Genomic DNA, 14589 nt, shown 5'->3' with positions numbered 1-14589 from the left:
CTTAGACATACCAATCTTTAAAAAAATTAAAGAAAAACAATTATTTGTATCAAATTCAATTTTGAGGAAGATGTCTCATCTTATTTATAATGTGACTATAAATCAACTATTATGCTAGCATTGGTTTCTGTTTTTCATGACAAAACCAAACTCATAAAGGTGGACATTTCACTTTATTAGAAAAAATTGTTAGGATAGATGTTGTGAATCCATCCTTTGTCCCATCATCAAAGCAAGTTGTCACCTCCTGCTAAGTTGTCTCTACCAGAAGAAATGAAGGCTAATGGAAGATTTCAAAACATCTTGAAAGACTTGAGAGGATGAGGAATACTTTTACATAATTCTAGAATTTGTATAGAAAGTTCCAAAATAGTTTTTAAATTATTTTTGTAAGATTGTAGAAGGCTGTAAGAACATTCCACACACCAAATCAATTGTATCTAATCTTGCAATTGTGGGTATGGAGAATTGTAAGGGCTTTCATTTGCTCACTCTTGTTTGATCCATCTTAGGAACAATTCTATATGAAATATTTGTATATAACATAGAGAAATCCAAACACTCACTGGTTGGAAAATTCCATATCCCAATCGCATCAAACTTAACACAGACGGAGCATCTAAAGGCAAACCAGGGAAAGCAAGCAATGGAGGTCTTTTCAGAGACAACTCAGGTCATCGGATCTTGGGTTATTGCGGGTTCATTGGATTCACCTCTAGCATTGAAGCCCAAGTCTGGGCATTGAAAGGACAGAGAATAGCAGTAGACAAGAATTTCTTCAATCTGGATATTGAAACTGACTCTCAATTGCCGACTCAATTACTTTTAAATGAGGCTAACAATCAGCATCATTATCATCTCAGTAATCTCATTTCATTTCTGATTACAGGTATCTCATGGGCAATGTGAGAGTTCAAACTCTTAGTCATATCTTCCGGAAAGCCAACGAACCTGCAGATATTATAACTAATCATGATTATTGCACTAATGGTTTTCAATTTTTCCCAGTTGCATTGCACCCCCCTTCATTGTAAACCGTCTGCTGATGCTGTAGGGGCTCAATACTCCAGAACTATTTCATCTTAATATATTGCTATGCTTTGTTTACCAAAAAAGAAAACAAGGTGTGCAAAACCTCTCTAATAAATAATATCAAAATTTTCTTTTATTTCTTTCTCAAGCTATGTAAGGGCACAGGTTCATAGCATATTCATCTTCATGTGATGAATGTATCAAGAAAAAAAAAAATTACAGAAAAATAAAATATATTTTACAAAATTTTCTCATAAACTAATGTAACATCAAATAATAAATTTTAAAATTTTAACATAAAACCAAGCTCTTCATATCTCATGTCAATCCTCATAATCATAATCCACACCACAGGCATATCCAGCTTCTTCATGTCCATAATATAGAGCACTGTCATAGTCTCCGCAGCTTTCAACACCTTCACCGTAATTGATCCTGTGGTCAAATTCATCATCATACTTTCTTCTTTCAGACTCGCGATTGTTGGTGCTAAACTTCCTGTTAAACTTTGTATCGCATTTTGCAATTATGCCTTCCGTGTTGGCATTCTCGGCACCTTGGCTCTGTAAAGACATTGAAATGGACGTATAGAAATACATTAGCCAACTCTCAGTGTCGCTTTGTCTGATAGAAAGTAACAAATTTCAGCTTAATGGAACAAAAATAACAGTAAAATAACATGGCATCATATTGTAACTTGATTTGAAATTGAGAATTCATGTAAATAGGATGAATAATCCCACCAAATGATTACTTCAATCCTTCCATCCAACTTGAGCCCAACACACGCAGCTTATCATCATACAATCACCTGTTTTAGAAACTGTATTTGAAAAAACATTAGAAAATGACAATGACGACTGTATTTTCCTCCATGTCTCGCTTTCATTTATAAAAAGGGCTGCAACCTTCATTGGCAGGGAGAACTGAAGCTTCCTTTGTTAAGTATGCCATTGAATTACCATAGGACAACGTTGGTTGGAGTCATTGCAAGGGAGCTGAAGTCTTGTAAAATTCAGTGGGAAGATGAGTTTATATTCAAGTGACCATTAACTTGAGGTCGAGACCATTTGTGTTGTGGGGATTGGGATTCGTCAATTTGTTCTACCTTTCCAATTCTTAAGTTTGATTTGTTTCCATCACTAACCAAACCAAACTGGCCCAATACACATTGGTTGGATTTGGTTATTTAGTTTTCCCATTAACTATCGTGCATATGGCCACAAAATAGACAGGTTTGGCTCGCATCTCATAATCAAACCATGAAGCACTTCCGAGAGTACAAAGAATGCAACATTGATGACATACTAGGAGATTTATCTCTGCAGCTAATAGGGTATTCCATGAGCTTTCAGCATTTCACACGCTACGTAGTATATGAACTACCAACATTTTTCTACTATATAAGTTCAGAGATCTGAATTAATGCTTTCTCTCTCCCCCCTATGATCTCCAAGCCATTAAAGGACAATCCAAGAGAATGTTTGCAGATTGTCTAAAACACTTTTCAAGTTGAAAAAACAGTGCTGGTCCTGGACACCACCACTTGCATATTCAAAGTCTCTCATTCAATTTCGATAGCATCTAACAATCCTCACACTAAACATTCTTGCGCAAACTAGAAAATTAAACTCAATATGGAAGTGTTCTTCAATTTGTGCTGAATCTACTTCATGGATAGAGTTGGGTGGCTGAGTGCCGAGTAAGTCCAGTTCTGATTATAGAGATTAAAAGGTTGACCTATGTGTCTATGACTAGGAGTTCCAACCAATTGTAGAGAGCTCATCTCTTGTCCCAAAAATATAACGTTGCATGTGAGTGAGTTTTTATCCCCAAATTTTTCATTCTCCACGCAGACGAGTACAAGGTTTAGGACATGGAAGCATGTCAACATGAACATCGCTTTGTTGTATATGCATAATTGCCGTCAAAAAAACAGACAACATGGAATTTATTCAAAACTTTTACTCTCTTCTACCACTAGATCCTAAAATTTTATTTTATTTTATCATTACAAGTTTAATATAATAAATATTACAAATTTAAGCACAATCGCAATATTTGGAAAGAAAAGGCCAGAGGAGGACTTAAAAAAACATACCAACTCAGCATTTAGTTTCTCCAAGGCATCATAGTTAATCCTTGAACTCAGTCTCTGCAAAAATAGCAATTTGCATTAAGTATGGCTAATACGTCAAACAGAGTTCCCAGGCAGACCAACATGCACTATCTAACACTATCAAGCTAAACATTACAGATAACATAATAATTTACAGTATGCACATTACCAAATACAAATAATTGGCATGAAAAATAATTAGAGTTGTTGAGTACTTAATACAGGAAAAATGCTGCAATCTATGTTACTAGTATTTGACTCTTAATGAATAACCATGCAACACAACAAAAGTAACAATATTACAAAAACCTGCATTGCTACCCACTGAACTTTATTTTCAATTACCTTCTCATTTGCTACTCTGTCAGTGGTCTTGGAAGCTTTTCTAGCAGGAGCATCTTTCTTGGCTTCTGTGGATCTTTTTCTAGGCCTTACCTGACACTTGATGATCCAAATATTGATAACATTTATCAGATTCAATGCCGACTAGTGATGACAGATTTTCTATTCAAATAGTTTAAGTGCAAAAAGTGATGCTAATAGAAGAGACAAAGTGAAGGGATGTGAGGATCCTCTGAGATGCAAACTAGAACAGTTTTACAGAGAAATGAGGGTTAAATATTCCTACCAGAAAATGAAGCAGGACAGCGTGTCTCAATCTCCTGAGTATTACATGCTTCAATTGAATGGTATTTTTTGAGATCAGACAAATGCATGTATTCAATATCTAACTTGGCAACATATTCAACAATACAACAAAGGGCTTTACATGTGTTTGTCTGTGTAATCAATACATTCAAAGGACTCCACATCTAAACTAGTGCTCGTTCTTCTATGATTTTACTTACAGAAAGACTATAGCAGTCAAAAGGCAGTGAGTACAATAAAACAAATGTTACTGGTTTTGTTGTCAAATCAATTTCATCTCATTAGCTACATATCATGGGTATTTACAGCATCATGACTATTAACCAACTTTTGCTCCAAATTACCTATACTCGAAGAGGGTAATATCAGAAAGAGAGGAACAAAGAAAAGGCAGCATTACCGTTTCATGTTTTCTATTCATTTGTTCCCAAATAATCTTTTTGTAATGCATCTCTTCCTTACTGTGCAGATATTTGACAACCTGTAAAAAATTTGACATTGTTTCGAAGTTATAAATTCACTGATCTGATAAGTCAATCAGGAAACATTTACCAATTAAGTCAAGAACACAACTTGCTGTAAAACCTGCGGCACACCTCAACATCATCGATATCAGAAAGGCTTTCTGACTCATCAATTGCTGCCATTCTACTCAGATGCTCATATCTATGTAGCCGACCGGATACCTTGTTACCATCTCGGCATCCATCAGAAGCTCCTGAAACTTCAAAATGTTACTTTGACTTGAGCTTTTCAAGTTTAATCCCTAAAATAATGCATGACAGGAATTTCATGAGAACAATCCATTGCCCTTTTGGGTATTCATGAATCCACTTCTTACAACATCTGCATGTACTTTGGAGGACGGTGTTACTTCTTTCTCTAACTAAAAAACAAACATGAAAACATAAATGTGCGGTAAGATAAACTAGATCCAAGATCTCTGTTACACACCTTAAAGTCATTAGTTTATCAATCACGGAACAGAAACAAGGAGTAATGAGGAAGAAAAAGCTGCATAATCCTAAATTACTACTAACAGTATATTTGAATATACATCTCAACCATAGTGAAAAATTCGGAAAATGGGAAACAATGGACAAGATTGTGCGCAAAATGTTTTTGTAAGTCTAAGAAATGGAGGCAAAGGTCTTTTAGTTTATACAAATCACAATACACATTTCATGAGAAGAAAAAAAAAAACATGAAATTTATCTTTAAAATTTGAATATGCCATGTCTTTAGCTCGTTGGGTTGGGATCATATATTTCCAAGACAGGGAGGGATTTAGGAGATAAATGGCAGCAAAATATACAGCTGAATTCTGATCTCATTACCCTGAATTAGATATGCTGCTAGTTTAGTTTTCCACACCTTTTTTATGCTTCAAGAGTCAACAATCTTTTTTTTTCTTTTTTCAATTTAAAGATTTTCTGCGCATGGGCTAAGCTAGTGTTCCATGGGCCTTCTTTTGTGTCACATTATTGTGTTTTTATACATGATCCTTAGTTTATTACTTTGTTTAGATCAATTATGTAACTCAATTAACTTAGGGGTCGTTTCTTAGTGTTGTCATCATGCTGAATACCATATACTCTTAATGCAATAGAAGGGCACTTACTTAACCCTTGAAAGAATCACCAAGGAATTGCAAGCTAACGGTGTATACATCAAGAACAGCAACCTTATCTTGAGACTACTTAGAAAACTCAAGAATGCAATCAAACAAGATACAACAACAACACCTAGTGGACTAACACACATCCAATTGATAAAAAATAAAAATAAAAAACATAACAAGAAACTTAGTTGCAAGAATTGCCTACTGGGGTGACGTTTCTACGATCTAAAACAAGAAACTTGTTAGAACCATGGTGGAGATAGAATTGGGGTTCCAACTGGGATGAGACCACAAACATATGAATCTTGAAGAAACAAAAAAAAAATCTATCGAAGGTTGTAAATTCTAGAGGCGGGTTGTGTAATTTCAGAAACAATTGAGAAGTCTCTATAATTATCAAACACTCAAACTCTGCTGAGGTTTGCATAATTACCCCCAAAAAAAGGTACAAGGTTGACTAAGCCAGCTTTTAGTACAGAGAAAGGTGACCTTAAAAAAATAGAGCAGAGCATTAATAAAATCTTCAAATCCACAATGAAGCAAGAGATATGAAATTTTGTTTCCAGTTATAACTTGGGAGGGTTAGAAAATTGAGTGAAAGAGGCACAATGTAATTTCAAGAAATTAATCCTTATTACAATTACATTCAATCAAGAACTTTGCAACACAACAAACAATAATTAACACCTCAAATTTCTTGAACCCTAGCTGGACATGAACAATCTAATCTTGACTATAATGGGTTTAAAAAAAAAAAAAAAAAAAAAAAAAAAACGAAAAAAGACAATCTGATTATATACTGTCAATCTCATTCAATTAAAAACAGAGAAAGACGACAAACACAAAGACGGTGAAAAGATAAAAATGAAAAAAACGTACCATAGGTTAATGGGTAACAATGGTGATAAGGCTTTGAGGATTAAGGAACCCAGCGACCGTAGCTAAATGCCCCTCTGGTTTATCAGACAAGCACCGCCTCAACTTCACACTTGATTGTTTGAGGAAATATCACTTTGTCCTGAATTGTTACTCAAAAATTAAATCAATTCACATTCTTTTAATAATAGGGTAAAATTATAAACCCACAATTCGTGATATTTATTATAAATCAAAAAAAATATTAAACAAGTTTTTATGGTAGTTTTTTAAATTTTTATAAATATAAACTGAAGACTGAAAATTGAAAACGGAATTGTTACCAAACATATCCTTAAATTACAAATTATTTTTTATAGTTCTAAAAATTATATTATGCTCCTAAGATTTTTAATTTCATAACATATAAGGTCATTTTATTAATAAATCATCAAATTAATTAATAGTTTTTAATAATATTAAAATTTTATTTTAATTAATAATTCAAATAATTTATTATTGTATAGGTGAACAGTTAGAAGTTTTACTTTTTCAATTGATTCTGTTAAATAAAAAATTCTGACAGGGAGGCATTTGTAATTTTCTAAACCACAGGGAACAATTCATATTTTAAGCAAACCTCGGGGGTGTATTTGTAATTTACCCTTAATAATATTAATGTTACTCTTAAATTATTTAATTTTAGATTCATTTTATCTCTATCGTTGGCTACTGTTTATAATCAAATAAAGGTTATTGACGTGACACCAAAATTTCGTTCAAAATTTCATTTTATCCTTCAAACATCTTTAAAATATCAATTAGACTCCAAAATTTTGTTTTGCTCAGGAGTCTAATTGAGATTTTGGAGATAGTTTAAAGGATAAAATAAAATTTCAAATGAAGTTTGTGTGTCACATTAACAATTTTCATTTGATCATAAAAGGACAATTGATGGTAGGGGTAAAATTGATACAAAATCAAATAATTTAAGTATAAAATTAATATTATTAAAATAACAGAGGTTGAATTGATTTTTGATTAATAGTTTACAAGGGCAAATGATATTTTCTCTAAATTTTATAACTTAGGCTTTGTTTGGGGAAAAAAAAAATTAATTGCTTGGTTATTATTTTTCAAAAACACTTTTCAAAAAATTCTACTTTCTTATTTTTCGTATTTTTTTGTTTTTACTGTTTTTTTTAATATTTTAAGCAATTTTTTTAATTTTTAGACATACCTAACATAAATAAACTTAAAAAGTAAAAAAAATTCGAAAAAAACTTTTTAAAAATTCACTAAATACCAAAAATATAAAAAAAATACGAGAATTCAATACATTTTTTATATTTTTATGTATATATTAATTTTTTAAAATATTTTTTTCCTAATTTTTTACTTTTTGGATACATCTAAGTAAAGTACATCTAAAAAAGTAAAAAAAATGTTTAAAATTTTAAAAATATTCACTAAAAACAAAAAAACACAAAAATCAAAAAATTCAGTTTTCAAAAAGCTTAATCCAAAAAACTCAAACCAAACCCACTGAATATATTTTTGATATATATATATATATATATATATTTTTGGGGGGTAAGCTACAAATACACTCTATAAAATTTACTTGAAATACTTATTATTCCTTATGATTTTAAAAATTACATTATGCCCCTTAAAATTTTAAATTAATAATATTTTTCATTAATCAACTATTAAACTAATTAATAATTGTTAACAACGTCAACAATATATTTCAATTAAGAGTTTTGGTAAGTTTATTGTCGTACTATAAAGTAGTTAGGACTTTCATTTTTTCTATTAACTCTGTAAATAACAAATTTTGATAAGTAAATATTTATAATTTCTAAAATTATAAAGAATATATATTATATTTTAAATCAATCTCAGAAGATTATTTATAATTCATTCTTTGATTTTTTTTTTGGTAAAAAAATGTTAATGAGTATGAAATAAATTTTTTAATTATATGAACGAAAATGTGAATCCGTACGATTTACTTTATTTTAATTTTTTATTTTTATTTTATCAATTTCTTTTAATCATTGTATAAAAATTTGAAGAAATATAAATCTCATAACATAATATGATGATTGTAAATGAATATTAGAAATAATAGAACATAGAATTTTATAAAACTTCGAAGAATAACCTAACAAAACACGATTAAAATATTTAAAAATAAATTAAAATAATAAATTTTTTAGATTAAAAAAAAAAACGAGTAGTACCATGTAGCCAAACAGGCCAGCTGTAGAGTGTACAAATATAAATCATAGGCCGTTGTCGGCGGAGAATTTGACAGTATATAATATTAAGGCCGGATGGTGGGCCTCAACAGTAGGCCCAACTCAACCACAGGCCTACGGCCTACCGACCATTGTCAAATTAAAAACCACCACTCACTATAAACAAACAAGGTAGTCGCAATTCGATCCCTTTCTCTCTCTCTAAGCAGTCTCTGTTTGACTCTCTCTCTCTCTCTCTCTCTCTCCATCACACTCACACGTGAAACTAATTATATTTCATCATCTGAAACTCTTGTCTTTGTACCTCCAATTCTTCTTTGTAAATTAATAGTACATAAATTGGCTCGCTTGGTTCTTTTGGTGTCATTTAATTTATTTTAGGCAAATTATACAAATAATCCCTATAGCTTGAGACTTGTCTCACTTTGATCTTTGACTTTTTAATTGTGACACATATGACTCTGAATTTTAAATCTTGTTCCAAATAAGAACAATTGAATATATAATTAGATTTTCAAAGGTAAAATTATCAATTTGATAAAATATAAACTAATTTGACAAAAATAAATGTGAAACAAATATTTTTGAATTTTTAAAAATAATTTCTACCTACTAAAAATAAAATTATATAAAAGTGATAAATATTTTAGACATTTTTTTTTTACCAAATTAATTTTTATTATGTGTTTGGATGATGATCATGCAAAATTAATTTTAAAAAATTAATCATGTAATTTTTATTAATTTTACATAATTTTATCATTAGTGGATAAAAATAATTTTAAAAAAATTAAAAAAAAGTTGACATTTATTTTTGTCAAATTAGTTTATATTTTATCAAATTGACTATTTTGTCCTTGAAAAATCTAATAATATTTTCAATTGTCCTTATTTGGAACAAGATTAAAAACTCAAGGGCAAATGTGTCACAATTGAAAAGTCAAGGACCAAAGTGACACAAGTTCCAAACTATAGGGGCTATTAGTGCAATTAACCTATTTATTTTTTTTGAAAATTTTTTGACACTTGTTTGGTGATTTATTTTTAATTTTTTTTTTTTTTTTTGTTGAAAACAGTCTAATTTATAATCAACATAGAGGTGTTTGGCTATGATCAGAGCTAATTATTGCCCGTTGAGGTGTTGATCAAAATTAATTTTGGTAATAGGAGATAAAGATAATCAATGAAAACTGTCATTGGTAGAAGAACAAGTAAAAAATGAAAATTTTCAAAACAAATGAAAATATGTTTTTGTTGCAAAAATTAAGAAATTTATAAACTATTTTATAATTTTTTTAAATGAAAATAAATACCAAAAGGATTTTAGTTTACACCTTTCAAATTTTTTTTTTTTTCAAATATAAATAAAAAATGGTTACCAAAAGAAAACCAAAACATAAAAAACAAAAACAAAACAACTAACTAGTTTTTTGAAGATGATTCCCTCCTCTATCCATACTACCACACAATGAAACACACAGCCTTGTCACTTGTCCCTACAATTATTATATATTTTTTTTGATAAATAATAATAATAATAAATAAAAAAAATTAGATTAAAGATTATTCCATCCTCCAATTCATACTAATAACACACCATCAGACAAAGTGAGACTATTTAAAATGATGAGACCCCTAAAATATTAAAAATTTTACTTAAAGCCCAATGATTAAAGGTCTAAACACATGATTAACACACCATCTTGTTGTCATGTAAAGTTGGTGTCAGATTTAGAACAAAGAATGAAATAGAAAAATAATAGTGAGAGTGGTAGTGGTGGGAGGGGTGGCCCGACAACAGTTTTTGAGTGGCCTTTTTTCTTTAATCTCTCACCTAACGCCTTAACTTGGCGGTGCCCCGACACATTTTTGAATTTGTACCATGCACTAGGGGTAGTTTTGATATAACATGTATTAAAAATGTATGCTGCTAAATATGTCCACCATTCCTTCATACTTTTTGATGTTGCATTTTAACCATTCATAAAATATTATTTTTATCATATTCCTTCTCAAATCCTAATCATATCATTCACTACCACCATTAGCTCAAATTGCTCTAGATCCCTGCCCTTTCGAGATTCCTTTTCGCCATCCTCCAATCTCCGGCCACCATTTTCGCTTCACTTTGCGACTTTTGTCGCCCTTTTCTATTACTCACTCACTACCACCATCGCCACATCAGCTCAAACTGCTCTAGATCCCTGCCCCTTCGAGATTCCTCTTCGCTATCCTTCAATCTCCAGCTACCATTTTCGCCTCACTTTGCGATCTTTGTTGCCTTTTTCTGTTACTCACTCACTACCACTACCGCCACATCTCCATTCATATTACCATCCCTACCCACACAATGATCTCTCTCTTTCTCTCTCTCTTTCTGCCCACGCGCACTTGATCTATCGTGTGATTAGAGTTTTACAAGAGTGTCGATGATAGCTAGAGTGGCATAGAAGAAGTTTGGTGGAGTTGTAGACGGAAAGGGATGGAATAGCTCTAAAGTATGTATTCGAATTGCAATAATTTTAGATTCCCAGTCTTTTTGGCATAACAACCAATCCCACTCTAATAACAGATATCTAAAGTGGAATTGTTCATTTTGTATAGACAAGGAATTTGTGTTGGAATTTTCCTTTGTAAGAGGGATGCCGAACGGAATTGGGGAGGCGTTTTAGTAGAGATAAGGGGTTCCTAGTTGAAGACAGGGTTGGGAAAGGTGGTCGAAAGAGGGGGCTGTTGGAGGTGAAGGTGGAGGTGGAGGTGGAGGTAGGGGTTGCCAGAGGAAGGGTGTATGGGTAGAGGTCTAAAGGGTATTTTTAGGATTATAATGGGGATCCAAAGAAAAAAAAAAAAGAAGGTGAGTAGCTATTTTGGTAATGGGAGTCCAAAGAAAAAAATGCAAAAACATTTTGGTAGCATTCTTAAATAAACCTTATGTGATAGATTCGGATAAAGAAAAAAAATTCAATCGTTAATTAATAATGAGTAAATTGAGAAGTAAAAATAAGATTTTAATTCTGTTTATTTAAGGCTGAGTAGAGTAGTATTTTGTTAATTTTGATTTAAAATTTAATAATTTTTAAAATATATTTAAATTTATTTATCTTTTGAATCAATATTATGTATTTATGACTAAAATTGATGTTACTCCTACTTACCAATTCTATTATTGCACGGTGTACCAAAATAGTTGATTGGTCCCCGACACACTTTAGTTGACAAATATCGAGAGCTGATTCGATGATGCAAACAAAAGAATGACACAATCAAACATATCAAAAATAAATATTATATAAGTAAGTACATTTATTTATCTAACGTGCATGAATGTATGTGATTGTGAGTGTGTGCGAGAGAGAACTAAATAAAAACAATCAAAAGAAATGTATTTGGGGGCGTCGGTCATCTGTGAGGAAGTATGTAGGAAAGTGACTAGAGAGTTATAAAAAAGATAACCCCAAATCCGATTTGATTTTGATTGGAGGCTATTTCTTGAGGATTCATTAATTAAATCTTGTGGAGCCCCCGAATGTTTCATTCAATTGTTTGAGAATGATTATATTCGAATGACTCTCCTCCACACCACTGTTTTTTATATTGTTTGTTATGGATTTTACGTTATGTTTAGAGTGATAATTTAAATCGTTCATATCATAGATATCATAGTAGATATTATTTGTGAAAAAAATTAATTTTATTAGATATTAATAAATATATAAATAAATTATATTTTATTTTTAAAAATAAATAGTAATTATGAGTGTAAACTTTAACCATTTCCATTATACAATGTATCTATAGGTATGGGATCTTCTGTTTTTATTTATTTTTTGATTTTACTAGTCTATTTGTTTCAACATAAAATATTTTATACTATATGTATATCCTTTTATCTTTAGGATTTAATTGACATTTGAAAAAAAAAATTACATTATACGCGTAAGGTAAAAATGATGAAGAGTCACCATTTTACCTTTAAAAAATTAATATACTGAAAGAGCCAAATTAAAAGTAAACTATTTAATTATTTTTAATGGTAATCATTTTTTCTTTGTTCAACCAAATGCGTGAAATATTTTCAAACAAATGGAGCCTACGATCCTTTTGGTTTGGGAGATTACAATTTGTTTCATTTCAAAAATATTTTTTTGAACAAAACCCTTTTTTTTGGTTTTAATATTTAGATGTGTACTTTAAACTAATATACTAATAGTTAAATTGTTGGCGGTGCCATTGAAGATGTGGTGGTAGGATAGTGACGACAATGGTGATGGTAATGATGGTGGTAGTAGGGTTGGTGATAGTGATATGGTAATAGTGTTGTGACATTAATAAAATTTTAATTTGAAAAATTATTTTTTACATTTTAAAAGTAGAAAATATTTCTTTCTCTCAATATAAAAAAAAATAAAAATAATAATAATAATTTTTTTTTTTGAGAAGTTGAAAAATTAATCACAAATTCATGTAAGTACTAGTGATTTATGCATTAAATAATGCAAATGAGTGTTGTACTTTCAAAATTTTGTAATTATTTTTTTTACTTTTTATTTTTTGGATAAATTATAAATATATTTCCTGAGATTTATTTAAAATACGATTTGTCCTCTGTAATTCTGAAAATTATATCCCGTCCTTGAAAATTTTTAATTTCATAACAAATGATCAATTTTATTAATAAATTATTAAGTCAATTAATATTTTTTAATGATATCATAAATTTATTTCAAGTAATAATTAAGGTAATTTTATCATTGTATAAAAAAGTAGTTAAGAATTTTATTTTTTCAATTAATTATGTTTTTTTAACTAAGGTGGTATTTTTAATTTTTTAAATTACATAAAACAATGTGTATTTTAAATAAATCTCAAAAGATATACTTATAATTTACTTTTATTATTATTATTATTATTATTATTTTGATATTTTCCCAATAAATTAATAACAGATTATTTTCCATCTTGTGAAGTTTTCTTGAGACCTTTCAATTTAAATTTAATTCAGGGAGGCCCAGGCCGGGGTCAACACCTGACTACGGTTAGGTCAAGGAGCTTTCAACATTGATTTGATATGAAGAGATCAAAAGTGAGGGTTGTTTGGGGAGTGATTAGAATATTTAAAAAATATATAAATTATTATAAATTATTACATTATTTTTTTAAATATTTTTTTATGTATATTTTTATAAAAAAATTAATGAAAACAGTAAAATTTCAAGAGAGAGAGAGAGAGAGAGGGGGGAGAGATATCCACAAATCTACATAATTCACAAAACAAACTCAAAAGCTTTGGATGTGTTTGGTAATGTTTATGTTTTCAGTTTATATTTATAAAAATTTTATAAACTGGTTTTTGTTTATTTTTTGTTTATTTTTAAAAAAAACATAAACTACAAATGCATTTGGTAATTGACAAAATGTTTAAAAAAATTTAAAAATATAAAAAAAAAGTGAGAAATGGCAAGTAGTGGCAAGTGACGGTGGAAGACGGTGGTGGAAAGTGGTGACGGTCAGTGATGGGTAGCTGGTGATGGCGGGTGGTGGGTGGTAGCGAGTGGGTGGTGGTGGTGGTGGTGGCGAGTAGTGGGTGGTGGTGGCAGGTGGGTGGTAGATGGCGGGTGGTGGATGGTAGCGAGTGGGTGGTGGTGGTGGCGGGTGGTGGGTGGTGGTGGCAGGTAGGTGGCGGTGATAGGTGAGTGGCGGGTGGTGGCGGGTGGTGATGGTGGGTGGATGGGTGGGTGACGGTGGCGGGTGGTGGTCGTGGTGGGTGGGTAGGTAACGGTGACGGGTGGTAGGTGGTAGCGAGTGGGTGGTGGGTGGTGGTGGCGGGTGGGTGGCAGGTGACTGGTGGTGGTGGGTGGCTGGTGGTGGCAGGTGGTGGATGGTGGTAGCAGGTGGATAGTGAGTGGTGGTGGCAAGTAGATGGCGGGTGGTGATGGCAGGCGGTGGATGGTAGTGGCGGGTGGTAGGTGGTGGCAGGTGGTGGTGGTGGTGGTGGTGGCAGCGGCGACGGGTGGGTGGTGGCGGCGAGTAGGTGGGTGGTGGTTGGT

General features: G+C 31.4%; 1 protein-coding gene across 1 annotated transcript; it reads right to left on the bottom strand.

Moving 5' to 3' along the window:
- Positions 1-1140: 1140 nt before the first annotated feature.
- Positions 1141-5871, bottom strand: LOC114265858 (zinc ion binding / transcription regulator). Its single transcript, XM_082886172.1, has 7 exons — positions 5854-5871; positions 4610-4685; positions 4396-4523; positions 4200-4280; positions 3497-3592; positions 3134-3187; positions 1141-1595 (listed from the first exon to the last, which is right to left on the bottom strand). The coding sequence occupies exons 2-7, from the start codon at positions 4623-4625 to the stop codon at positions 1356-1358; spliced, it is 615 nt and encodes a 204-aa protein (XP_082742298.1). The 5' UTR covers positions 4626-4685; positions 5854-5871; the 3' UTR covers positions 1141-1355.
- Positions 5872-14589: the final 8718 nt, after the last annotated feature.

The sequence above is a fragment of the Camellia sinensis genome, chromosome 9, assembly GCF_055761805.1.
Source record: "Camellia sinensis isolate YWXY chromosome 9, ASM5576180v1, whole genome shotgun sequence".
NCBI classification, from domain to species: Eukaryota; Viridiplantae; Streptophyta; class Magnoliopsida; order Ericales; family Theaceae; genus Camellia; species Camellia sinensis.
Note: the sequence above shows the minus strand (reverse complement) of the source record. Positions and strands in the feature narration are given on the sequence as shown.

What these genes read in the sequence shown, in the direction of transcription:
- LOC114265858 (XM_082886172.1), bottom strand. An exon ending in TGAATAGAAAACATGAAACG is followed by an intron (nt 3,593 to 4,199) that starts GTAATGCTGCCT and finishes TGGATCATCAAG; the next exon opens with TGTCAGGTAAGGCCTAGAAA. An exon ending in AGAAACTAAATGCTGAGTTG is followed by an intron (nt 1,596 to 3,133) that starts GTATGTTTTTTT and finishes ATGTCTTTACAG; the next exon opens with AGCCAAGGTGCCGAGAATGC.